The following is a 25,474-nucleotide window of genomic DNA, read 5'->3' as shown; positions in this document are numbered from 1 at the left end:
TGGTGATTTACTGACATCGACTTGCATGGATAAAGGGTGGAAGAAGACAGGGCCATGGAGCATGCAAGAATGTTGAGATGAAGGCAGAATTGAATGAAGGGTTGGAAAAGCAAGTAGCAAGCTGCTGCTGCTGGTGGCAACACTGAATTTCCTTTTATAAATGTTTTCCAACTACTTTCTTGGGGAAGGAGAGCAGTATTAGAAGTGACATATAAATGAGGTGACTTGTGTTCATAATGAGATGCAAATACATGGAAATAAGGTAGTCACAGCTTGAGTGAGATTTTGAAGTTGCTGTTTAAACTTTAAGGGGGAAAGCAGAGAAGTTGTTTTCAATATCAAAGTTCTGAACTTTTTTCATTCTAACCTGATTCTCTTCTCTGTCTCACCATTGCCCATGTGACTGAGGAAACAGAAGATTTGATCCTGAGACTTCAGACAGCTGCTGATGGTAAAGAAATTAAAATTGCGATGTGCAAGAGACTAGAGTTGAAGGGGTGTAAAGATGTTGGAGCTGTGTGGGATGTTGGAGGTGTGCAGGGATGTTAGCTAGATTGCAGATGGATTAGAAAATAAGGCTGAGAATTTTAAATTCACACCATTATCAAATACAGCCATAACCCAACAACAAAATACAAGCATGAGCTTTAATGAGCTCATCTCAATTCTCCTGAAAATATGCCTGCACAATCTGTCACAGAATGTCCATGAACCTATTGGAAATTTCATTTTGCAGGTTTCACTTACCCTTGTTTGCTTCATAGTGTTATAAATTGTGCTCTGCAATGTTGAACACTGGGCAGCTCACAAAAACATGTTTTTTAAAAGTTTAACTGACACTACTTCCTTACTTGCCTGAATCAAATATAGACTTTCCAAAACAAATCCAGCACACAAAAATATGTGCTGGGTCAGAGAACTCCAAGTTAACATTCAATTCACCTGAAATGTACCAAATTAATTTGTAAGGGGTACATTTAATCACTTGCATCTTTCTTTGTTCGGTCAACCTTCAGAAAAATCAAGACTCATTCTTGGGGCACTGAGAAAACATCTCAATTTGCTCTGTGCCCAGTCTGTCCCCCTACATGTTGGAGCACACATACAAGTAAAACATTGTTGTAGATAGTATATTTGTGAGGGAGTAAGGAATATTCTTTTTACATTTATTTCTGCAGATAGGCTGACTGAATAATTCACAAGGCACTGACGGTGAGTTGTGATTGGCATTATTACATTACACATGTGTATATCTTTATGCATTTTCTTAATTGAAGGAAGTGTGACAAAGGAGAACAATGAATATATTTAAAATAATAGTGTTACATTATGAATAGGTTTTGATATAGAAATATAGTTAATACGAATAACTTGTGATTGGGTTTAATATTTTCTAACCTCTTTGCAATTCTAAATATATTCAAACAGGCAGTAAATATTTCATAGAATCTTTTCAGTGTGGAAGTAGGCCATTTGGCCCGAGTCTACACTGACCGATTTGGAGCAATTGGGACTGTTACAAAATATATACAGTATCTGCAAAAACTACATATATTAATTTAAAACAATATACTGCATTATATGAAATAACTCCACAGAAGCGCATATCCTGTCACCAAGTCACCCTTTATTCACAAGTGCATAGTACATGGAATCTGATCAGCTAGCTCAGAGCCAGTCCCTAGAGTGAGAAGAGCCTCTGACACTCCTGGTTATATCTGTCAGGTTAACAACCCCAATCAGGGAACTCACAATCAATGAGATTCACATGGCCAACCTGGTTCCAATCACTGCATCCCTTCTCTAGGTCTGGGGATGTAGGCTTGTTTTTTTTCTTGCAGCTTCTCTTGAGATGTTTTGCACCAGGTTCAGTTTCTTCAACTCTGACTGGACATGAACAGCATATACCAGACCGTAGCTCATCTCTTGCACCCGGAGCACCTTGGAAGAAATTCCTTCTCTTCTCCAGGTGGTAACGGTATCAAGGCTGCGACACCAACTGCATCCATCTTGTACTCTGAGATTTCTTCAATGCTAGATGGAGGGGGAAAACCCGTGGTTTCTGACAGCCTTTCTGGTTATTCTGAGGGGCTGAGTATGTTTTGCTCCTGACCTGTTTGCTAGGTAGCAGCTTTTATGTGATCCACATGTTTGTCAGGACTGCTTCACCTACCACAACTTTGTATGTCATGGGACGTCACCTCACATTGACCTCGCCTCCTACCCGTGCAGGGCCATTTCTGTGGTTTCAACACCAAATTTCATCCCCTGATGTAAACTGTATCGCTTGCTTAAAGGAGGCAAGTGGCCGGCATTGGTGTTCCTGATGCTGTTTCACCATTCCTCCAGGTCCAGGAATATTAGGTTTAACCTGGTGAGGAGTCTTCTCCCCATCTGCTGGAGCTATCCCTGTAGTTGCGTGAGGAGTGTTCCTGTAATCAAACAGGAACCTGGATAGTTTGGTATTGAGTGAAGCCGTAGACCAAAATCTTAAAGCCTGCCTTCAGCATTTGGAATGGTCTTTCTGCCAGAACATTGGGTGATAGATTGTATAGAGCTATCTGAACATGCTAAATGACATTCAACTTTTGGAAATACTCAAATTCCCTGCAGGTAAATGGGAAAACACACTGGAAATGGGTGTTGGTCATGTTTAGGGTATTTTGGAAACCTACAAATAAGCTCTGGACATCTGTCAATGGTGTACTCAACCTTCTCATTATCATTTTATTTCCAGGTTTCCTGTCCAATCAGGGGCATTAGAAGTGATGCAGATCCACATTACACGATTCAATATTTAAGGGTACTATCAGAAAAAGCAAGTTGAACACGTTTGGTGGGAAGAAGAGAGAAACAAGTGTCAGAATGGAGAGCAGACAAACGAACACACTGCTTCAGTGTACAGCTGATATCATGAATGTGTAACTGAGAAAGCTTTGAGACGATGGAAAGAGATATTCCTTAGGAAGAAACTTGTACAGAGACTATGAAGCATGCTTGGAGTTTATGGAGAAAGTCAGCTGCAACTATATTGTTCCACCTTCCTGAATTCAGGAATGCAGTTTAATTATCTAAGCAGGTAAACAAAGATGAGAGAATTATATATTTTTGACATACTGTTATGTGCATCAACATATCCTTAATCTGTCTTGCCAAGTCTACTCTACCTTATACCCAATTACCGTGGAGATGCACCCACCTCTTTCTACCTATTCCTCCCTATGCCTTATTAGTAAGAAATGAAATTAAATCAATAGTAAGAAACTAAGTAGGGTCAGATGGTGTAGAATCTATGTGGGTAGAATTGAGGAATCACAAAGGTTAAAAAATATAGTTGGAGCTATGTAAAAACAATGACTCCAGATGCTGGAAACCAGATTCTGGATTAGTGATGCTGGAAAATCATAGCAGTTCAGGCAGCATCCGAGGAGCAGTAAAATCGACATTTCGGGCAAAAACCCTTCATCAGGAATACAGACAGAGAGCCTGAAGGGTAGAGAGATAAATGAGAGGAGGGTGGGGGTGGGGAGAAAGTAGCATAGAGTACAATAGGTGGATGGGGGAGGGGATGAGGGTGATAGGTCAGGGAGGAGGGTGGAGTGGATAGGTGGAAAAGAAGATAGGCAGGTAGGACAAGTCATGGGGACAGTGCTGAGCTGGAAGTTTGGAACTGGGGTGAGGTGGGGGAAGGGGAAATGAGGAAACTGTTGAAGTCCACATTGATGCCCTGGGGTTGAAGTGTTCCGAGGCGGAAGATGAGGCGTTCTTCCTCCAGGTGTCTGGTGGTGAGGGAGCGGCGGTGAAGAAGGCCCAGGACCTCCATGTCCTCGGCAGAGTGGGAGGGGGAGTTGAAATGTTGGGCCACAGGGCGGTTTGGTTGAATGGTGCAGGTGTCCCAGAAATGTTCCCTAAAGTGCTCTGCTAAGAGGCGTCCAGTCTCCCCAATGTAGAGGAGACCACATCGGGAGCAACGGATACAACAAATGATATTGGTGGATGTGCAGGTAAAACTTTGATGAATGTGGAAGGCTCCTTTAGGGCCTTGGATGGAGGTGAGGAAGGAGGTGTGGGCGCAGGTTTTGCAATTCCTGCAGTGGCAGGGGAAGGTGCCAGGACAGGTGGGTGGATTGTAGGGGGCCGTGGACCTGACCAGGTAGTCACGGAGGGAATGGTCTATGCGGAAGGCGGAAAGGGGTGGGGAGGGAAATATATTCCTGGTGGTGGGGTCCGTTTGGAGGTGGCGGAAATGTTGGTGGATGATTTGGTTTATGCGAAGGTTGGTAGGGTGGAAGGTGAGCACCAGGGGCGTTCTGTCCTTGTTACGGTTAGAGAGATGGAGTCTGAGGGCAGAGGTGCGGGATGTGGACGAGATGCGTTAGAGGGCATCTTTAACCATGTGGGAAGGGAAATTTGCAGTCTCTAAAGAAGGAGGCCATTTGGTGTGTTCTGTGGTGGAACTGGTCCTCCTGGGAGCAGTTACAGCGGAGGTGAAGAAATTGGGAATATGGGATGGCATTTTTGCCCTCCAAACAGTAATTAGGAGCTGGGACACAGGATACACCAGGAGATAGAAAAGATGCGCAGGAAAGGCAAAGTTACAGTAATCATGAGGGATTTCAATATACAGATAGACTGGGAAAATTAGGCTGGTAGTGGATTGCAAGAAAAGGAATTCGTGGAATATCTGTGAGATGGGTTTTTGGAGCAGCTTGTGCTGGAGCCCACTAGAAAAATAGGCAATACTGGATTTAGTGTTGTGCAATGAGGGAGACTTGATAAGGGAGCTTAAGGTGAAGGAACCCTTAAAAGGCAATGATCATAATATGATTGAATTTACTCTGCAATTTGAGAGGGAGAAGATAAGATCAGAAGTAATGTATTACAGCTGGATAAAAGCAACTACAGATGCATGAAGGAGGAGCTGGGTAGAATTGACTGGGAGAGGAGCCGAGCAGGAAAGACAGTGGAACAGGAATGGCAGGAATGTTTGGGTGTAATTCAGGAGACACAGCAGAGATTCATCACGAGGAAAAAGAAGCAGGTTACAGGGAGGTTGAGGCAACATTGGCTGATTAGGGAAGTCAGGAATAGCACAAAACCTGAGATAAAGCATATGATGTGGAGAAGGGCAGTGGTAAACTAGAGGATTTGGAAGCTTACAAAGATCAACAGAGGGCAACAAAAAAAGAAATAAGGGAGGAGAAGATTAAGTGTGAGGGTAAGCTAACCAGTAATATAAAGGAAGACTGTAAGAGTTTCTTTAGATATATAAAGGTCAGAAGAGAGGCAAAAGTGGATATTGGGCCATTGGAAAATGACACTGAAGAGATAGTAGTGGGGAGCAAGGAAATGGCTGAGGAACTGAATAATTACTTTGCATCAGTCTTCACGGTGGAAGACGTAAGTAATTTCCCAAAAATTCAAGAGAGTGAGGAGGCAGAGCTAAGTATGGTGGCCATCACCAAGGAGAAGGTGCTAGAAAAACTGAATGACCTGAAGGTGGATATAGCACCTGGATGAGATGGACTACACTGCAGAGTTCTAAGGGAGATAGCTGAAGAGATAGTGGAGGTGTTAGTAGTGATCTTTCAGGAATATTAGAATCAGGAAGGGTCTCAGGGACTGCAAAACTACTATTGTGACGCCCCTGTTTAAAAAGGGAGTAAGGCAAAAGAAGGAAAATTACAGACAATTAGCCTAACCTCGGTTGTGGATAAGATCCTGGAATCCATTGGGAAGGATGAGATTTCTGAATATATGGATCTGTCTGGTATTATAGAGCAAAGTCAGCATGGTTTCATCAAGGGGAGGTCATGCCTGACAAATTTGCTAGAATTCTGTGAGGAAGTAACAAGTGGGTTAGACCAAAGAAAGCCGATTTATGTTATCTATCCGGCCTTCAAGAAAGCCTTTGACAAGGAACCTACTGAGTAAGGTAAGGACTAGGTGCTAGCATGGATAGAAGCTTGGTTGTCAGGCAGGAAGCAGAGAGTGGAGGTGAAAGGGTCCTTCTCAGGATGGCAGCCAGTGACAAGTGGTGTTCCACATGGGTTAGTGTTGGGATCACAACTTTACACATTATACATTAATGACCTAGATGAAGGAACTGAGGGCATTCTCGCTATGTTTGCAGATGATACAAAGATAGATAGAGGGACAGGTAGCATTGAGGAAATGGGGATGCTGAATATAAAAGCAAGGATGTACTTTTGAGGCTCTATAAATCTCTGGTCAGACCATACTGGGAGTAGTGTGTGCAGTTTTGTGCCCCATATCACAGGAAGAATGTACTAGCCCTGGAGTGTGTTCAGAAGAGGTCCATGACAATGGTCCTACAAATTAAAAGCTTAAATATGAAGAATGTTTGAGGACTCTGGGTCTATACTTGGTGGATTTTAGTAGGATAAGGAGGGGGATTTAATTGAAACTTAAAGAGTACTGAATGGCTTGATCAGAGTGGATGTTGGAAGGAAAGACTAGGACCTGAGGGCAAAGCCTTAGAGTAAAGGGAAGACCTTTTAGAATGGAAGTAAGGAGAATCTTCTTCAGCCAGAGAGTGTTGAATCTATGAAATTCACTGCCACAGGAGGCTGTGGAGGCCAGATCACTGAGTATATTTATGACCGAGATAGATAGATTCTTGATTATCAAGAGGATCAAGAGTTACAAGGAGAAGGCGGGAGAATGAGGATGAGAAACTTATCAGCCATGATTGAATGGCGGAGCAGACTCAATGGGCTCCTGTGTCTCATGGTCTTATGCCACTCACTCATATTGATTTGATTTCAGCAACAAGAGACATATGATAATTTCCATTATGATACCTTGTAACATTGTTATCTCACTAGAATTAGTAACTCTTCTATCTCCCACAAGGTCTTCATGAGTGCAGCAGCATGAAGACCTATTCAAGGGGATATTTAGATGCAGATCAATAATCCACAAATAATTCAAGGTGATCTTCAAACTCTCAATTTTTCAGTAAAAGATTGACACTAATAGTCCCATCAGCATGGGACTATTGTGCTAGTTGTGTAAGAGTACTGGCTATCTTTTCACAAGAGTTATACAAATATTCTGTAATCTTTTCTTTCGCAGTCTCTCAGGCTTGATAGTTTTGTATGACTGTAATAGTTGGGATTTTATTTCAGTTGTCTCTTTGAGTTAGTTAAGCTGCTCCAACTTTTACTTAACTTTTACATTTAAAAGTTCCTTTTGATGTGCAAATTAAAGCATTTCCAACTTATTCTTCAGCTTGAGAATCTTTGTCATTTTCCACCTGAAAAAGCCATTAAGCATTTCCATAGTAGTCGAGCAGGACCCTGGAAGAACACAACAAGCCAGTCAGCATCAGGAAGTTGAGAAGTCAATTGTCTGGTAAAATGCCTCTTCAGGAATGGAGGTGGAGGTAGGGGGAGTTGGAGATAAAGATTGGGGGATGAAGGGTTATGGGTGGGGAGAGGGGCAGAATGGTGAGGTGGTGGGGGGGGTAATAAATGAATACAAGTAGTAGGTACGACCTGGTGTGTTCTTCCAGCCACCTGCTTGTCTACTTTGGATTCCAGCATCTGCAGCTTTTTTGCCTCCAATTAAGCATTTCTGTGACGTGTTTACAGAATTAAAATAGAAAATGCTGGAGAAACTCAGCAAGTCTGGCTGCATCTGTGGAGAGAGAAACAAAGTTAATATTTCAAGATTGATAACACTCTTCTTCATAACTCACATTCACATAATTGTTATGATGGAGAAGAAGCCATTCAGACCATTGTGTCTGCAATAGCTCTCTGAGCATTATAACTTTGTGCCAATTCCCTAACGTCTCCCCTTAACTCTGCACATTAATTCCATTTCAATAATCAGCCAATGCCCTCTTGAATACCTCATTTAAATCTGCCTCCTCCATATTTCCAGGCAGTGCATTCCACACCATAACTACTCACTGTGATAAAGCATTTTTTTCTCATCTTGAATTTGCTTCTTTTTCAAAACATTTTGAAACTGTGCCCTCCAGTTCTTGACCTGTTTATGAGTGTGAACAGTTTCTCCCTACTCACTCTGGCCAGACAATTTGAAACATTTTGAACACTTGTATCAAATCTCTTTGCCTTCTCCAATTCATGAAAATAGTCTCAGCTTCTCCAATCCTTCCTCATACCTTAAATATCTCATCCCTGAAACCATTCCTGTGTACTCTCTTCTGTATTGTCTCCAATGCATTTACATCCTTCCAACTGTATGGTGCCCAGAACTGTGCACAGTACTCTAGCTAAGATTAGCGGTGTCTTGTATAAGTTCATAATAACTGCAACACACTTGTACTGTGTATCCTTTATGCTTTAATAACAACTTTCTTCATTTGTCCTGCCATCTTTAATGACTCATGTACATGTATATACCTGTCTCTCTACTCCTGAACACCTGTGATAAATTTTATTTTTGCAATCCATATTTTTCCTTTTTTTTGTATCAAAGTGCATCACCTCACACTTCTCCATATTTAACTGTATCTGACACTTATCTGTGCAATCCACCAACTTGTCAAGGTCCTTTTGAAGTTCTACTCTGTCTTCCTCACAGTTTCTCATTTCTCTTTGCATCATCAGAAAACTTTGAAACTGTTCTCTGTGCACCACAATTTAGATATATTATGGGCGGCACGGTGACACAGTGGTTAGCACTGCTGCCTCACAACGCCGGAGACCTGGGTTCAATTCCCACCTCAGGCGACTGACTGTGTGGAGTTTGCACATTCTCCCCGTGTCTGTGTGGGTTTGCTCTGGTTTCCTCCCACAGTCCAAAGATGTGCAGGTCAGGTGAATTGGCCATGCTAAATTGCCCGTAGTGTTAGGTGCAGGGGTAAATGTAGGGGTATGGGTGGGTTTCGCTTCGGTGGGGCGGTGTGGACTTGTTGGGCCGAAGGGCCTGTTTCCATACTGTATGTAATCTAATCTAAAAAAAAAGAACTCTACTATAAGCCATTTTCCAGCCCAAAAGACATCCATTAATCATTTGTCTGTTTCCTATCCTTCAGGCAATTTTATATCTACATTGCTACTGTACCTTTTATTCCATGACTTATAATTTTCCTCACAAGTCTTATGCATGGCATTGTATTGCCATTTGAAAGTCCATGTAACAACATCAACCGTCTTACCCTCATAAACCCTTTCCTTTACACCTTCAAAAATATCCAACAGGTTAGTAAGATCCAATTTTCCCTGAGCAAATCTAAATTTATCCACATATTTCCATGGGAATATGTATTCAGTATGAATTCCATCCTGAGTAACTATTTCTACAAAGTTCTCCACCACCAAAGTTAGTCACCGGCCTGTAATTGTCACAAAAAAAAATCACAATTGGTTTTGAAGAAGGTTGAAACATTTGCAGTTCTTCAATCATCTGGCATGACTGTCAAATCTAGAGAGATTGAAAGATAATTGCCAGTGCCTCTGCAATTTCCACTGTCACTTCCTTCAATATCCTTGGATGCATCTCATCCAGTCTCAGTGTCGATCTACTTTAAATACTAATAGCTCATCCAGTACTTCTAATGAATGAGCTTCCTCCTTTGTCAGCATGTCCAGGGCACCATCTACCTTGTAGATAAAGACAGGTACAAATTATTTATTTAACACTTCAACCATGCCCCTCACTTCCAGGTATAAATCCTCTATTTGGTGCCGAATAAGCCCTATGCGTCCTTTTACCATCCTTTTAATGTTAATGTGCTTACACAGGACATTTGGGATTTCCTTTGATGTTACCTGCCAGATCTTTTCTCATAATCCTTACTTTCTTCTTGTATTTGCTTTTTTACTATCACTCTGAACATCCTGTATATCACTTGGTTCTTAACTGTATTTATGACTTGACACCTGTCATGAGCATAATTTTTCATCTTTAAGTTAATTTCTATCTCCTTTCTCACCCAGGGAGCTCTGAATTTGTTTGTCCCGCCTTTTCCTTTTGAAGGAAAATACTTTGACTGTACCCAAACCATCTCCTCAATGAGACTTCAGCAGTCCTGATGTGTGTATTAAATTTCTGAACATTAAATATTGGCTAGATTACATCTTGGACTTCAGCATATTTTTCTTCATGGATACTCTTTTATTAGCTGGTAACAGTCATTGAACTACAACTTCTTGGGCTATCTCTGAATGTATCAGTTGTATGGTAATGTTCCTGTATGTTGTAAGGATGTGCTCTATATAGTTGATTCTTGCTAATAAAACTGAGGGAATATCCACCCTTCCTGAAGTTTTGATGTCTATGTTTGAACTCTGTGGTCTCTTGCATGCATGATAGAATATCTCTTTGTCGCTTCACAACCTGAGGCTTCACAAATGATGGTCACTTCACTGGCTGTGGAAAAGCTTAAAGTTTATCTTGTGTTCTTTTCTGATTGAGCTACAATATGCTGCTGACCCATTAAGTGTGAGAACAGCTACCATTTCTGCTCATCCCTTGCACATAGCCTGTAACACTGGTAAGTAATTTCCTTTCAAATATATAGTCTGTAACTTTGCCAAGGTCTAGTTCATCTGAAGAATTATAGAGGTTCAGCTGACTTCCAGATTCTGATCTCTTTCTGCTTCCCTGTTGTGCTTTGTCCTTCATCCCTGGAGGAAATGTTTTGGTCTAATTATAATTGTTGCTGGTGCTTATTATTTGCCGTTGGTAGGTGCATTGGAATAAGTAGATAAAATTACCTCTTTGTTATCTTTTTCAATAAAGAAACAAATCTTCTCACAAAAGACCAGAGGATCTTCACAAACAGTGCTGCTAAAACCAAGAGTAGGAAGGTCAAGGATTGCTGCTGGCAACAAATTAACAAGATGAGTGATTGGATCATTCACTGGATATTGAAAGTGCAAACTTAATGGCTAGAATGCCCTTTTTTAATTGGGCACCTTAATTTTCTACAAAGTTAAAAATCACACAACACCAGGTTATAGTCCAACAGGTTTATTTGGAAGCATTAGTTTTCAGAGTGCCGCTTCTTCAGCAGGTGGTTTTTTTACACGTTTTTCCCACATTTGCCATCTCTTTTGTGGGAGAAATTAAGTATCTGCAACATCTTTCTGCAGTACTAGGGGTGGAATTTCCATAGTGGAGTGCATTGAATCAACTGCAATAGATCTGTAATGGCTACATGATAAATATTCAAAGCCACACAAATATCTTCATTTAATAAGAGTAATGATTGGGAATAACATGTAATATATAGTGACCTATCTTCTTATTATCGTGGAGTGTAGCATACATCAGCCATTTGTCTCTGATGTTAGCACTACCTATTCCCCAAAGTTGAATGAAAGACTCTCTGAATGTTTTTGGTTTTGACAATGCTGTTGCATCAGACAGAATATATCTGTTACTCTAACTAGTATAAATTTAATGTCCTTGCATTAATTATGAATCCCAGAATTTGTCTTGTGGTTCTACAAAATCAGGAGAGCTAAATTCCATTAGGCCTATTATATCCCCAAAGAGAATTCATCAAGTCATTCAGCACTGCTCGTCACTTATAAGATGTATGTTCTTAACTTTATGTAGTACCAGTGGCTGCCAAAGCTACCATTTCCTTTGATGCTTTTACTTCCACATTCCAGCTTCTACCACAGGCCTTTTCAGTATCCTCCAGCCTGCCATACGCGAATATGTGGTGTTTGTCAGAATCAGTAATGTTGCAATCCTGCCTATGCCAATGTAAGTCAGAATCAACAGATACTCAGATTTGAGGTTCTGATTGGTTTCCCTCAGGTGTAGGAGCATCATGGGCACTCCAGAACAAACAGGAATATTTGTGAACTATAAAGCTTTCCATTTCATTAGTGTGCAGTCAGCGTGCCACCACAAAAAGATCGTTATATGGGTGCACGCAAAATTTCCAAATTGCTGCCAGTCATTTTGGTTTGTGGACAGTCTAAACCCCCTGATCTCTTTGTCCTTGAAGCAGACTTGTGGCAGATGCTCAGCATCAAGGAACACTGCAACTTGCCATGTGCCATCCATCAGAAACCCAATTGTGGAAGCCCAACTGTGTGACAATTAATCCCATACCTGAACCAACTGAATTGTTTAACAGATCATTGGCAGAAGGTTTCAACTGACCTAGAGAGGCCTTTTAGTGTGTATCAGTCAGAGAATGACCAATTAACTGCAGAAGACATTTTGCTAAAATCGATGAGTAATGGCCTGACATTTGAAAAGGAAACTCTTGAGAGGGGGAAGAGAAATGTTTGCAGAAACTATCACTGAAAAGAAAGCTTTAGCCAATGACAGAGAACACCTGGAGGTGAATGATGATCTTTTAAAGAAAGGATTATAAATAAATGGAAATAATAAGCAGCCGTTAAGCCCTCAGCATTTTAGCAGTCTAAACATTCAGCTGAGATTAAAGCTAGTAGTTGGGTGATATTTTCTGAATGCCCCACTAGAGTCCAATTTTGTATGAAACTGCAGACCTCAGTGCTACTCAGGAACTTCTTATGGATCATGGTTCAGAAGTTTATTTCCATTCCTCATGATGACACATTTCTACTTTCTGATGGAGTTTCAGTAATGTTCTGGTCTACAGAGTTGCAGCTGATGCTGAAGTAAGTGTTCAACTAATACCAATACCGACAGAGAGTGGAATTGCTATCCTTTGAGAAATAGTGAATTCCTCCTTCCCTTGTCTTCAGATTCTTTTTCAGATTGCTCTGAGTTCTTCTTTTCATTCATCAGATTTATTCCTGGCTTGGAGTGTGACACGGACATACAGGAGAGGGAGAATTTCAATTTGTTTTTTTCCTTTGTGGAGTTGTGATAATTTGATTACCAAATCACGCTTGAAGACAATTTGATTTGTCTTAACTCTCCTGATAATTTAGTGTGTAAAGACAGCACCTAGTGTAGCTCTAAGTGTGCTGATTTACTCACATAACAGAATTTAACTGGTTTAGGAAGAGGCAACATTCCTCTTCACTAGAACCCTGCTGGAAAGTGTATGCTTATGGCCATTGGGAGAGGACAGGAATGGGAAATATTATCTCTGTTATTGATCGCTTGGCTGACGTTGCTGCCTATCCTCACACATAACGAATACAATTTGAAGAAGGAGGCGTTTGTTTCCTATTGTAACATGTAATGCCTTCAAGACTGAAAAGGCAGAGTCAGGAAGATAAATAGATTTTCCACAATTATAATTTTTGTTGTCGTGGTAATGACAATGACAAACTTCCCAGAATTTCAAATTCTCTGAAATGACAGTCCCAATTATTCAGGAAGAGAGGAGTAATGCCTAAAGTGATTGTTTCCGAGGCTGCGAAAGGCCAATGTCTTGGACTGATCCTCACTCTGTTAGGAGTGATTTCAGTGGTGAAAACTGTTGTTTTGCTTCAATCTTTTTTTTCAAAGATGAATTCCAAAAACGGTTGTTAAACGTCCGACAGAATTGTGTGCAAACCACATCTTAGATGTGGCAAAATTTGAATGAGATTAGCTTTTAAAATAAATAAGATACAATCAAAGGATGAAGATTCAAAGTTAATTTTGGAAGCCAGGGACACGATATCTTCAGCTTTTTTTTCACGAGTTTTGCCCAGATTATAAACAAAAGGAAAAAGGGCACTTTCGAGTGGTATTGAATGTTGTTAAGTGGGTTTTGCTTAATTGATGCACAAGAGGCAAACCAGACGCGGACAACTTGGCAGCTTGCTCAACATCACTGAACCGCGCCTGGTGGTCACATGTTGAGTTGACAGGAAGGAAATCATATGATCAACATGGAAGAGCTGGTCTGAGTACTGTGTGTGTGAACCCTGCTAAAGAAAATTACCCGTGGTGTGAAAGAATTCCTCCCCTGCATTGTAAGCCTGCGAAAGATGCGGGGGGCTAGCAGTGCAGACTGAGTGACTCCGTCCCTGGATTCACATCGGCCACTTCACCGTCCTTTTAGATTCTGCTGGCGGGTCTACGCTGCTGTTGGGAAAGGCTGCAGACAGAAGGGGAAGCATGATGATAGAGTCGGTGCAATAAATCCAGAGCCGTCCGGCTCTTCCTTCGCTGCAAGGGCTGGTCTGCCTGTGTTGTTGCTGCTGCCGCCCCCCTCCCCCGGGCTGTGGGAGGTCCCTCCACCATGGTAGACTTCTTGGCAGAGAACAATCTCTGCGGGCAGGCAATTCTCAGGATCGTATCCCGCGGTAACGCCATCATAGCAGAACTTTTGAGACTGTCCGAGTTTATCCCGACCGTTTACAGACTCCGAGACAAGGCGGAACAGCAGAAGTATGGAGACATCATCTGCGACTTCAGTTACTTCAAGGTGAGAACCTTTTTGAGTCTTCACTCTCCCTGGCAGGGAACATGCTGTTGGTATCTGCTGGAAAACGACCAGATTAAAGGTTCATTACAAAGCTCGCCTTCTGATGTTTGCCCAGCGATATTAATGTGACAGATTTAATATTTTGCACGTTGCCATCGGTCAGGATTTTTAAGATTCACCAAGACCTCATTGACTCCCAAACCCTCCAGTCTCAAACCTTGAAGCAGTAATGCCCCTAACTACAGTACAGCAAGGATACAAATCACGGGACGGACATTAAAATGGAAGAAAAATACAAGGAGCAAAATAAACATTGAATTGTCACCATTTAAAAATCGTGTGGGTGAAATATTAATCATATTTGAAGCCCAGTGTAAAAAATCTTGTGTACTTCCTGCCCACAAACTGTACTTCCTGTTGTCACCATGTTTAGTTGTATTTTTCAATGACTTGTTTCTGCATCACTATTTCCAACATTCAGTTTTAAAGCTTTTGAAAACGTTGAATGATTTGCATTTATGTAGTGCCTCAGAACATCCGGAAGGTGTTTTGCAGCCAGTGAAAGACTTGCTAAGTTTCAACGCTGTTTTTAAGTTGGAAAAGCTAGGTAACTTGTGTGTAGTAAGCTCCCAAAAACAGCAATGAGAGAGATGAAATTTGAGAGTAGGCTACCTAATAATATAAAAGAACATTACAAGAGGTTTTTAAAAGTATGAAAAGTGAGAAGAGAGATGAGTAGACTTTGGACTGCTGGAAATGTGGCTTGAGAAGTAGTAATGGGGAATAAAGAAATGGTGGAGCAACTGCACAGGTACTTTGCATCAGTCTTCATGGTGAAGATACCAGCAATATACCAAAACTTTGAGAGACAGGTGAGTGCAGCGGCCATCACTAGGGAGAAGGTGCTAGGAAGCTGATAGGTCTGAAGGTGGATAACTCACCCAGACCAGATTGACTATACCCCACAGTTCTGAAGGAGGTAGCAGGGAGATTAGAGAGTCATTAGGGGTGATCTTTCAGGAATGTCTAGAGGCAGACAGGGTCCTAGAAGACTCTGTTTATGAAGGAAGGGAGGCAGAAGACAGGAAACTACAGGACAGTTGCCTGACCTTAGTCGTTGACAAAAGTTTAGAGTCCATTGTTAAGGATGACATTGCAGAATGCTTGGAAATGCATGGTAAAATAGGTTGGAGTCAGCATAGCTTTGTTAAAGGGAGATCATGCCTGACAAATCTCTCTTAATTCTTTTAGGAGGTAACAAACAAGTTACACAAAGGTGAGGCAATGGACATGACTAGTTGGATTTCCAGAAGTCTTTTGACAAGGTGCTGCACAGAAAGCTACTAAATAAGATCAGACCCCATGGTGTTCAGGCCAAAGCATAAACAGAGGATTGGCAGAAGCTAGATAGAGGAGATAAACGGGTCTTTTTTTTCTCAGGATGGCAGTTGGTGATTAGTGAGGTTCTGCAAATATGGACCCCCCAAGTTGCTGTTAGTTTTTAATAGGGTATTGATGGTGGTTTTGTTGTTGCTGTCCCTGCAAAATCCATGGTCATGGGTGGACTGTTGTTCAAACATATTTGGTCAGTAAGTGGTGAGATGCCTAACCTCCACCCTGGGGAAACATGAATGACATTGGCATAAATGAAAACTCCGAGAAGCGATCCTGGATTGCTGTTGACCTCTGGTAGATAATTAAATAATCTAATCACATTTTAATTTCTTCTCAATGAGTAATTAGAATACCTAATTTTTACAGAATTGATCTCATTTTAGGGTGCTGAGTATTATGAAGGCAAGTTGGAAGCTAAGCCAGAGCTTCAGGATTTGGATGAAGAATTTCGTGAAAATCACATTGAAATATTGACGAGATTTTACCTTGCCTTTGAAAGTGTTCACAAATACATAGTTGATCTGAACAGGTAATTTTTTTATACGTCTGCTGTTAATAATTACGTTTACGAAATTGAATTCCATATTAATGCTTCATAAATTATTGAATCAGGTTTGTGTGCCAGGATTAATTTGAAACCTTAGTAGATGATAGTGAATTTTGTTTTCCTGTTTGAGAAGTAATGGTAAAGAAATTTATTTGAATTTTTAAAGAAATAACCTGATTGATTGATCTGTGGCAAGTTGTGGGCAAAATTTATGGTGCGCAGGACAATTTACCTCTTACTAAATCCAGATTCTTTTTGTGTGATCCATCCAAAGATACTGCATAAATATATTTTTCTAAATGATTTAGCTAAGTGAGTGTAATCCATGAAGTAATACTCGCTTTTGCTTGGGGTCAGGTTGGCTTTTCTTGTCCCATGGTTCTCAACCAGTTATATGTGAGGTATGTGGTGAACTTTATCACTGGGGTGGCCAGAAAGTTCCTTTACCCACTGGAATCTTTTTGAGGGGGAGAACCAAGATCCTGGTGATTTATATCTCAATATATCTGTGGCAAGATGTGAATAAATTTGTGTGATCCATCCGATGATGCTGCACAGTGTACTTCTGCTAAAAGAAGCTTCCCTAAATGCAGAAATCATACGAGCATTTCAACCAATGTCCCAAGGTACAGTGACTACTGGCTCGAGGTACTCCTCCAAGCCTCTTGGGATAAATGGGAGGTCCTTGTTCCCAGGAATGGCAGCAGGAAGCCCTACCATCATGTCGAGGCAAACTGAAGGGAAGTAACAGAGGAGATCAGTGTCTATGGGCCTTGCAAAAGAATTGGAATCTGTGCTGAGAAAAGATAAATAATTTGCACTCTAGAAGGGTAAATGGCACTATCTACTCACTCCAAAGTGTAACTGAAAGTGTGAAGGGTTATCACTTTGGAGGATTACATACAGGACTCAGCACCAGGTAGAATATGCGACTGAATGTCATACATTCATGCTGTCACTGTTGTACCAGTTACAGGACAATGTGGTCAGCATTTATTCACTGGGTGGGAGAAGTTGGTATAGGCAAGCACTCAGCTAAAATGCTTAAGCACATTGGGATAACACTTGGTGCTTCCACAGGAGAAAAGAGCTCAATGCTCAAAAGGGGGCACCATCACAGCATTCACCTGTCCCCTCCATCAGCACACATACATTGACTTCAGTCTACCAAAGTGAATTCATGCTTACAAATCTACTGAAGTTCTTTAAGAATGTGACTTATAGAATTGATGAGGGGCATCATGTGTGTGGTTTATTTGGACTTTCAGGTTTTCAACAACATAAAAGATTTGCATGTAAAATTTTAAAGCATGTGGAAGTTGGGGATAGTGTATTGAGAAAAATAGAAAACTGATTGGCAGATAGGTAACAAAAGAGTAAAGTAAATGGGCCTTTTTGCGAGTGGCAGACAGTGACTAGTGAACTACCATAGTGATCAGTATTGGGACCCCAACTATTCACAACATATATTTTCAATGAAGAAACTCAATGTAGTGCCTCCACATTTGCACGTGAGATAAAGCTGTTTGGGAATATTAGCTGTGATGAGGTTGGAAAGATGCTTCAGTGTGACTTGGACAGGCAAAGTGAGTGAGCACATGCATGGCAGATGCAGGATAATGTGGATAAATGTGAGGTTATCCATTTTGGGAGTAAAAACACCAAAGTGGATTATGAACTGAATGACTGACTATAAATTCAGTAGGGGAATGTGCAAAGAAACCTGGGTGTCCTTGTACACCAGTCACTGAAGGTAAGCATGCAGCTCCAGCAGGTGGTCAAGAAAGCAATCTGTATGTTAGCTTTCATAGTGGATTTGAGGAAAGGAGTAGGGATGTCTTGTTACAATTGTACAGGGCCCTGCTGAGACCACACTGGCATAGTATCCTGTTTTGGTCTCCTTCAAGAGAGTGCAGCAAAAGTTTATCAGACGACCCCTGGGATGGGAGGACTGTGTACGAGGCAAGGTTGAATCGGTTATGACTTTATTCGCTGGCATGCAGTAGAATGAAGGGGCATCTGACAAAAACCTATAAATCCTAACAGAATTAGATAGGATTCAAGAAGGAGGTTCCCGATGATAAGGGAGTCCAGAATTGGTGGTTGCACTGGATTTCTTTTCTGTCCTTGTGTATGCAGTTCCTTCTTATTACCAGTGAGAGGGAATTCACTAAGCTTGATTCCCAATCCAGTTGACTCATTAATAAGATGCTCATAAGAGTCAAAGTATTAATTCCACCCCTAAAGATCCTCTTCTATTTTGAGTTAAAAATTGCAAGATTGACGATGCAAAAATGGTGTGCATGACATTCCTGTGAGGCTTCAGTATCTTTACAGTCCCCCTACCAAATGCTAACAGGACTGGATGGGGTTGCATTGGATTAGCTTCCAGTCCTTGTGTACATAGTTCCTCATTCAGCAGTAGGCCTTAAATAGTTGATTACTTCACAGAATATACTAAAGCTCCTCCAGCATTACCTGTTACTTATCTGAGGATGTCTGCATTGTTTCCAGTACATTCGATTTCCAGTCAATACTGGCTGTTGCCCTTGCACCTATGGCCAGAATGCTGCGTTTCCAGAGGTTTGACTGCTACCCTGTCTACTCTGGTCATTGATGCTTCTGGCACTGACCTATCCTGCAGCCATTCATTCTCAGCTTGAGCATGGCCTGGTTGTTTTGGGCTATTGACATGCAGGCCTGAGGTAGTGTGTGAACAGAACACAGTGGTCGATCTCGTTTAAAAGATTCCCCGCCGTCCCTGATCCTTTAAGGCAAATCCTGTACATGAATCTATCCTGTCCTGATCTCTTCCACAACCATCATGATTATGTACATCCTCAAAGGCCACAGGTGGGTCATCCTTTCTGTCAGCCATCCATCTGCATGGAGATGGTGCACACTGACCAGGGCAATGAAAGCCATGCTTGTGCACTCTCAGACTTTCTTGAGCTTTCCTTCTCACCTTTGCAACACAATGGCAAGTCTATCACCATGTTCACACAGATCTATCACCCACCCTCTTTTCTGCCATGAGTAAACTGGAGGATCCAGACTGGGAGGATGTTGCCGTCTCTTCTGTGAGCCTCTTAGAGGTAGCAGTTCTCTCCTATTGTCCATGCCTTGGACAATACAAAACAGCAGTCAACTTCCAATATACAGAAAATCCTGACCATGATGGGGTTTTGATGGAACGTGATCTATAAGTTGTGTGGCAAGTGAAGCTGGTATTTTGGGTATTGGGCCATTAAAAGGCAATTTACTAAGCTTTGTTTCCAATCGAGTTGACTATTAATAAGAGTTGAAGTATGACCTCCATCCATTACCATCCTCTTCTATTTTGCATTTGTTACATTTTGAAAACTGCAAGGTTGAGAAGGCAAAACTTGTGTGTACGTCATTCCTGTGAGGCTTCAGCACTTTTACCTTCCCCCATAACCCACCAACGTCCTCCATATTTTACTGTCATAGCTTTCTTATTCCTCTGCTGCTGTAACACTCTTATTATATATGTTAATGCCAGTGCTTGCTCCTGGGACCCTGCCAGTTAATTTAGCTGTGCCTCTCCTGACTCCTTCCACTCTTTGTCAACTGTATCCTGACTACCCCTCACCATGAGATTAGTAAGTTTTGTCCCTGACTGTTGCAGTAACCTATCCCTCCAAGTATGCTACTTTGAACCAACATCACTTAGCTGCATTTTGTTTATTCGCAGAGGGCTTAGGTGGAAAGTGAAACTTAATTGTGACAACCTGGCCTTTTGATGAGCATTCATGACATAAAAATGTGTGCAAAAGGGCTTCTTGATGCTTACTGTCAAGAAGCTTGTCTAGTCTTTAAATCTCCTAGAATGTAATTGCAAAAGTACTTTATTTTCAGGATTCTGAGTTTTAGCCTTCCACCCAGTTATATTCCCCGGCCTCCCCTTCTTGCAGTGTGACATTATGCCCACTGTGTGGATCAAACTGCTAAACAAACCAAGTGTTGCAGCTGTGAGTGTATAATGAAGAACCAGTTTTATGCAGAGGTGTATTGGCTTTAGTTGTTAAATTTGTAAATTATATTGAATTCTACTTTTCTACTGGATTGTTTCAGATTTCTTGATGATCTAAATGAAGGCGTGTATATTCAGCAAACCCTTGAAACAGTACTTCTAAATGAAGATGGAAAGCAACTACTTGTAAGTTAGTGTAACATTGTAAAACTGAGTATTGTCTTCAAATTTGAGGGGAAGAACCACGAAGTGAAACACACGTTTTGCAATAATTTACCACAGGAAAGATGCTACATAGTACCACAATTTGTTTTTATGTAAAAGCAAATTGTTGTGCATTTTCCTTTTCTTGACTACTAGTCCAATTTTACAGTAATGTAGTAAGCTTTCTCCAGTCTAGTTAAACTCCACAGTGTTGGTGAAAAGGAGACATTTTGCTGAAGTGCTTTGACTTGCTGTCATCAGGATCTAAGTAAGAATGCCAGACTTCAGTCGCAGTAATGCATTCTTCTATCCATCCTGATAAGTACAAGATGAAAAGCTTTTAGTCAGGTATCTCTCATTTCAACAGTAGGCAACGTCTCTACTATCTCTTCTGCCCCATTCCCATAACCCCCCCCAGCCCCCCCAAATATTTATTGTAATCTAGAGCCACACTCTACATCTACATCTACATCTACATCATCATCATCATCCTGTAAGCATCTCTGCTGCAAGAGGTAGAAACAAATGGCTACTCTTCCCAATCACAATGGTAGCATTTGCTTCTGTTCATTGACTTGGTTCTTCACAGGCACAGCAAATTTAAAGACAAAGTAATTTAGCTGGAGACCTATGCAGGTCAATGACTGGTTTAGGCTTCAGGTTTTTGTTTTAAAAAGTTGACTTGTTTAGACATACGATTGCCACATAAGTGTATCCTAACATCCCTAAGTGGAATTGAACCCAGACTTTCTGAGCCAGAGACAGGGGTACTGCCACTACACTACAAGATGCTCTCCGGTTACTTCTTTTTAATGGGCTTCAATTGTGCTCACCTTGAAATTACCTGTTCAAGCTATTCTTAAGAGGGTGTGGATCCAATTAAAAGGTGTATGAGCAAGTTAACAACCGGTGCAAACACAGGGTGAATAGTATTTGAGCTAGAATTGTCTCAGTTGAATGAAATCTGAGGCATGACAGTTTGTTTATAGTACACAATTCTTGAACGTGCAGTGAATGTATTGCAAGATTGGCACCGTTCAAATTAATGAGCAGTGATCATTCACCACAAAGGCCATTCTCACAAAATGGACAAAGGCAGCTTGATTATATTTTGGCTTAACTCAAAATTGTTCCTCTTATTCTTTTTACCATGGTAAATGAACATACCTTTGACAGAACAAGAAAGAGCAAAGTGACAAATCTTAAGGGATGTGACGGAGGCTTTTCCTGAATCACTATGTTCTTCCCCTTTATCCAGTCTTCAGCTTCATACCATTTCCTTCTTTTTCTTCCATTCAATTGTATTTGTGAATTGTAAATAGCCCATTTTGCACTGGGAAAGCAACAACATTGTTTTTGTATAATCAAGAATTGGTTTCCTTTTTAGTAAGAATCCTTATGTAGTTGGCTAGTTGCTTGGAGCTTCAAGGTTAAAGACTTTGCTGTTTCATTACTTTCCCAATATTCCTTGACATTCTGTCCAGAAGTGGTAATATATTGGGGAATTGTGTAAATCCACGAGTAGATCGGAGTGTCCTTGTACACCGGTTGCTGAAAATGAGCATAGAGCTGTAGGTTAAGAAGGCAGATGGTATGTTGACCTCCATAATGAGTGGATTCAAGTACAGGACCAATTGTACATTCCCTTGGTGAGACCATGGCTGGAGTATTGTGTGCAGTTTTGGTCTCCTTATCTGAAGAGATGTTTGAGCTAGGGAGAGAGTGTGTCAAAAGTTTACCAGACTGATCCCTGGGATGGCAGGACTGATATATGAAGAGAGACCTGGTCAATGAGGGTGTTCTCATAGAAGCCTATAAAATCATAACAGGAATAGACAGGCTAAATACAGGAAGGATTTCTGGGGGCAGTCCAGAACCAGTGGTCAAGGTTTAAGAATACAGGGTAGGGCATTAGGGACTGAAAAAAACTCTGTTAATCTCTTCACCCAGAATGTGTTGAGCCTGTGGAATTCTCTGCCACAAAGTGGTTGAAGTGGAATGTTTTCAAGGAGGTGGATGTGGTTTTTAAGGCTGAATAATCAAAAGCAGCAAAAGAAAGAACAGAGTACTGAGTTGAATGATCAGCCATGATCCTGTTGACTGATAGAGTAGGCTGAAAGGGCCAAATGACCTCCTCTGTTTGTTCCTATTTTATATGTTTCTATTGCAACCTGACTTCTGCATTGGTGGAGCGCTGGAGGCTGAGACATTTAGACATTTATAAAATCATGAGGGGCATGGATGGGGTGAATAACCACGGTCTTTTTTCCAGGGTGGGGGAGTCCAAAATTCGAGGGCATAGGTTGAGGTGAGAGGGGAAAGATTTGAAAAGGACCTGAGGAGTAACTTTTTCACACAGAGGGTGTGCGTATATGGAACGAATGAGCTAAAGGAAGTGGTGGAGGCTGGTACAAATACATTTTAAAAGGCATCTGGATGGATTTATGAAGACGAAGGGTTTAGAAGGATACGAGCCAAATGGTGGCAAACAGGACCAGGTCAGATTGGGATGTCTGGTCAGCGTGGAGGAATTGAACTAAAGAGACTGTGTTTCTGTGCTATATGACAATGACTCTATTTCCTATTAGTAGACAGTCTTTTCTGCTATTCTGTTTGTTCGTACCACCATATAGTACCCAAAGGTTCTTGGCCAAAAGCTCAGAAAAATCAAATTCCTGGTGTTCTTACACCCTTAGTAAACTTGTAACAATGATCATGTGCTGCTATGTGATTTTTTTTTGTCCCCATGTCTAAATACATTTTCTTTTATCATCATTATTCAGTGTGAAGCTTTATACTTGTACGGAGTTATGCTGCTGGTTATTGACCTCAAGATTGAAGGAGAAGTTAGAGAAAGGATGCTGGTTTCCTACTACAGATACAGGTATTGTATACCTATGAAAGCAGTATAAACAAGATCCAGACATTTCAAGCTTTTTTCAACTTCCATAATATAATTCATTGATGCAGTGTGTCTTAACGAAGGCTATAGACTTGAGTCCAGATGACATAGCAACCCTAGAAAGGGTGGAGAAATGGATTACCGTGCAAATTCTTAGATGTGTTATTGTCTTGAAGCATTTCCAAATGCTATGTTTTATTCTATTTTAGTAAAACACTTCAGAAACAATGACCTTTTTATTTTTTACCTTTTACTTTCCTTGCTGAATGAGTGGGTCACTGCTTCCAGATTGTTGATAATGGTGTGCAACGTTTGCTATTAGTTTTGCAAGAGATACAATGTGACTGATATCTCTGGACAGCCAGCCAGTTAATGTTTGTGAAGTTTGATTTCTCCATTCGAGCAATAAGGTGGTTAGTATTAATCAGATTAAAAATATCTTTTCCCCAACTCTTACTCCTGAGAATAATCACTTTTTACTTTTGCTAGTTCGTCTACAATTGGAACATAAGATTATATCCATTTGTTTGGGCATATAACAGATTTTCACCATGGCTCTTGAAAAGTATTAAGAAGAATTGTCTCATCTGCTTTACACATTTTTATAAGGAGTCTGGATTGGATTTTGTGGCAAAGCAGTACTGTCCCTACCTTTGCGTCAGAAGGTTCAATTTTAAATCCCACCTGGCATTGAAGTATGTTGTGTAACCGGTTGAGTAAAATGTTTTACAAAGACTTTGAGTGCCATTGATTTTGGAATACGTTTTTAAAGTAATTGTTAAAACTCTAATACAAATGCCACTCCTTTCCATCATTTCAGCATTTCCCAATCGATGCTACTCATCTTGTTCTGACCATTGTGGTGGATCTGTTGATGGTGTGACCATGGTTTGGCAAGACACCTTTCCTAAAAAAAAAATGGGCTATCCTTCCTGTTGGGTAAATCTAAGAAGTGTCAAATATGTGATTTATATTAATCAGATACGAATGTTTTGGGTGGCACTGGAATTTGCTTCCAGCCACACTCTTCCCCCAGCTCCGCAGACCTACATGTTTGCCTATACCCATGTATACATTGTACATGCAAGTGACAATCCTGACTACAGATGGAGTTGTTTTATATTGATCTTAAAAACTTAACCTGTTAACATACTTTTTTCAGCAAATATCATTGTACCCAAATATTAAAAATTTCACCAGAATTGCTAACAAAGAGGTTTTCTTTGGTTGACACTTTGGAGTGCAAGTCAGTTTGATTAATTTCTTTCTGTTTTGTCATTAATACAGACTATGTAATGAAAGATTTGTGCCATCTTATTAAACCAAGGGGAAAGGATGTTGTTAGTAATCCTTAAATTCCAAATATTTCAGTTGAGAAAATGTTCTTGCTGCTGAGCTCAGGTTTTCAAAAAAAAGTTTGCTTCTCTTGCACGCATTTGCAAATAATCTTTGGTTTGGAGTTCTTGCTGCAAAAGGGTAACCTGTGTTTATTTGTTCACAGCGCTGCTCGTTCTTCTTCTGATTCCAATCTGGATGATATTTGCAAGTTGCTTCGTAGCACTGGGTATTCACTTGTGGCAGGGGCAAAGAGGCCCCCAAGTTATCCAGAGAGCTACTTTCAGAGAGTGCCAATTAGCAGCACATTCATCTCAATGGTGGTTGGTCGACTACGATCAGATGATATTTACAATCAGGTGAGAACATGCTGTTCCACTTACTCAAGATTAATAAGATTAATAATGTCTGAAGGATCTATTTGCCAATAACATTGTGCAAGTGGACAATTTGTCATTACCGAGATGACTAAATGCAAAAGTTAACATGTTTTGCCATTATTGACAAGTTAACTCCTTCATTCCAAATTCTGAGAGATTTTCCATAATGTATTGTTTTGCACCTTTTTTACTTTTAACTAATCCAGTTAATTTTTAACACTAATTTTTGTCTTGTCCCTTACCGATAATTTTACCTTTACGTATTATGATCTGCTAATCAGATTATGTTGAAACAGTTATGGGAATTCATGAACAGTTCATATAGCCATCTGTATCGGTGCTATTTATCCATCATCTTGAGCTGTTTCCCTTGGACCATTTAGTATTCCAGGAATGCCTTAGC

General features: G+C 40.8%; 1 protein-coding gene across 1 annotated transcript in view; it reads left to right on the top strand.

The window, feature by feature from the left end:
* The first annotated feature begins 13,757 nt into the window (after window positions 1-13,757).
* Window positions 13,758-25,474, top strand: part of washc5 (WASH complex subunit 5) — a 64,208-nt gene continuing 52,491 nt past the window's right edge. The window contains exons 1-5 of the mRNA XM_072570784.1: window positions 13,758-14,314; window positions 16,093-16,238; window positions 20,352-20,436; window positions 23,238-23,338; window positions 24,858-25,050. Of these exons, the coding sequence (XP_072426885.1) occupies window positions 14,129-14,314; window positions 16,093-16,238; window positions 20,352-20,436; window positions 23,238-23,338; window positions 24,858-25,050 (711 nt within the window). The 5' untranslated portion in view covers window positions 13,758-14,128. The remainder of the gene's footprint in view (window positions 14,315-16,092; window positions 16,239-20,351; window positions 20,437-23,237; window positions 23,339-24,857; window positions 25,051-25,474) is intronic.

This window comes from Chiloscyllium punctatum, chromosome 5 (assembly GCF_047496795.1).
Source record: "Chiloscyllium punctatum isolate Juve2018m chromosome 5, sChiPun1.3, whole genome shotgun sequence".
Lineage (NCBI taxonomy): Eukaryota > Metazoa > Chordata > Chondrichthyes > Orectolobiformes > Hemiscylliidae > Chiloscyllium > Chiloscyllium punctatum.
Note: the sequence above shows the minus strand (reverse complement) of the source record. Positions and strands in the feature narration are given on the sequence as shown.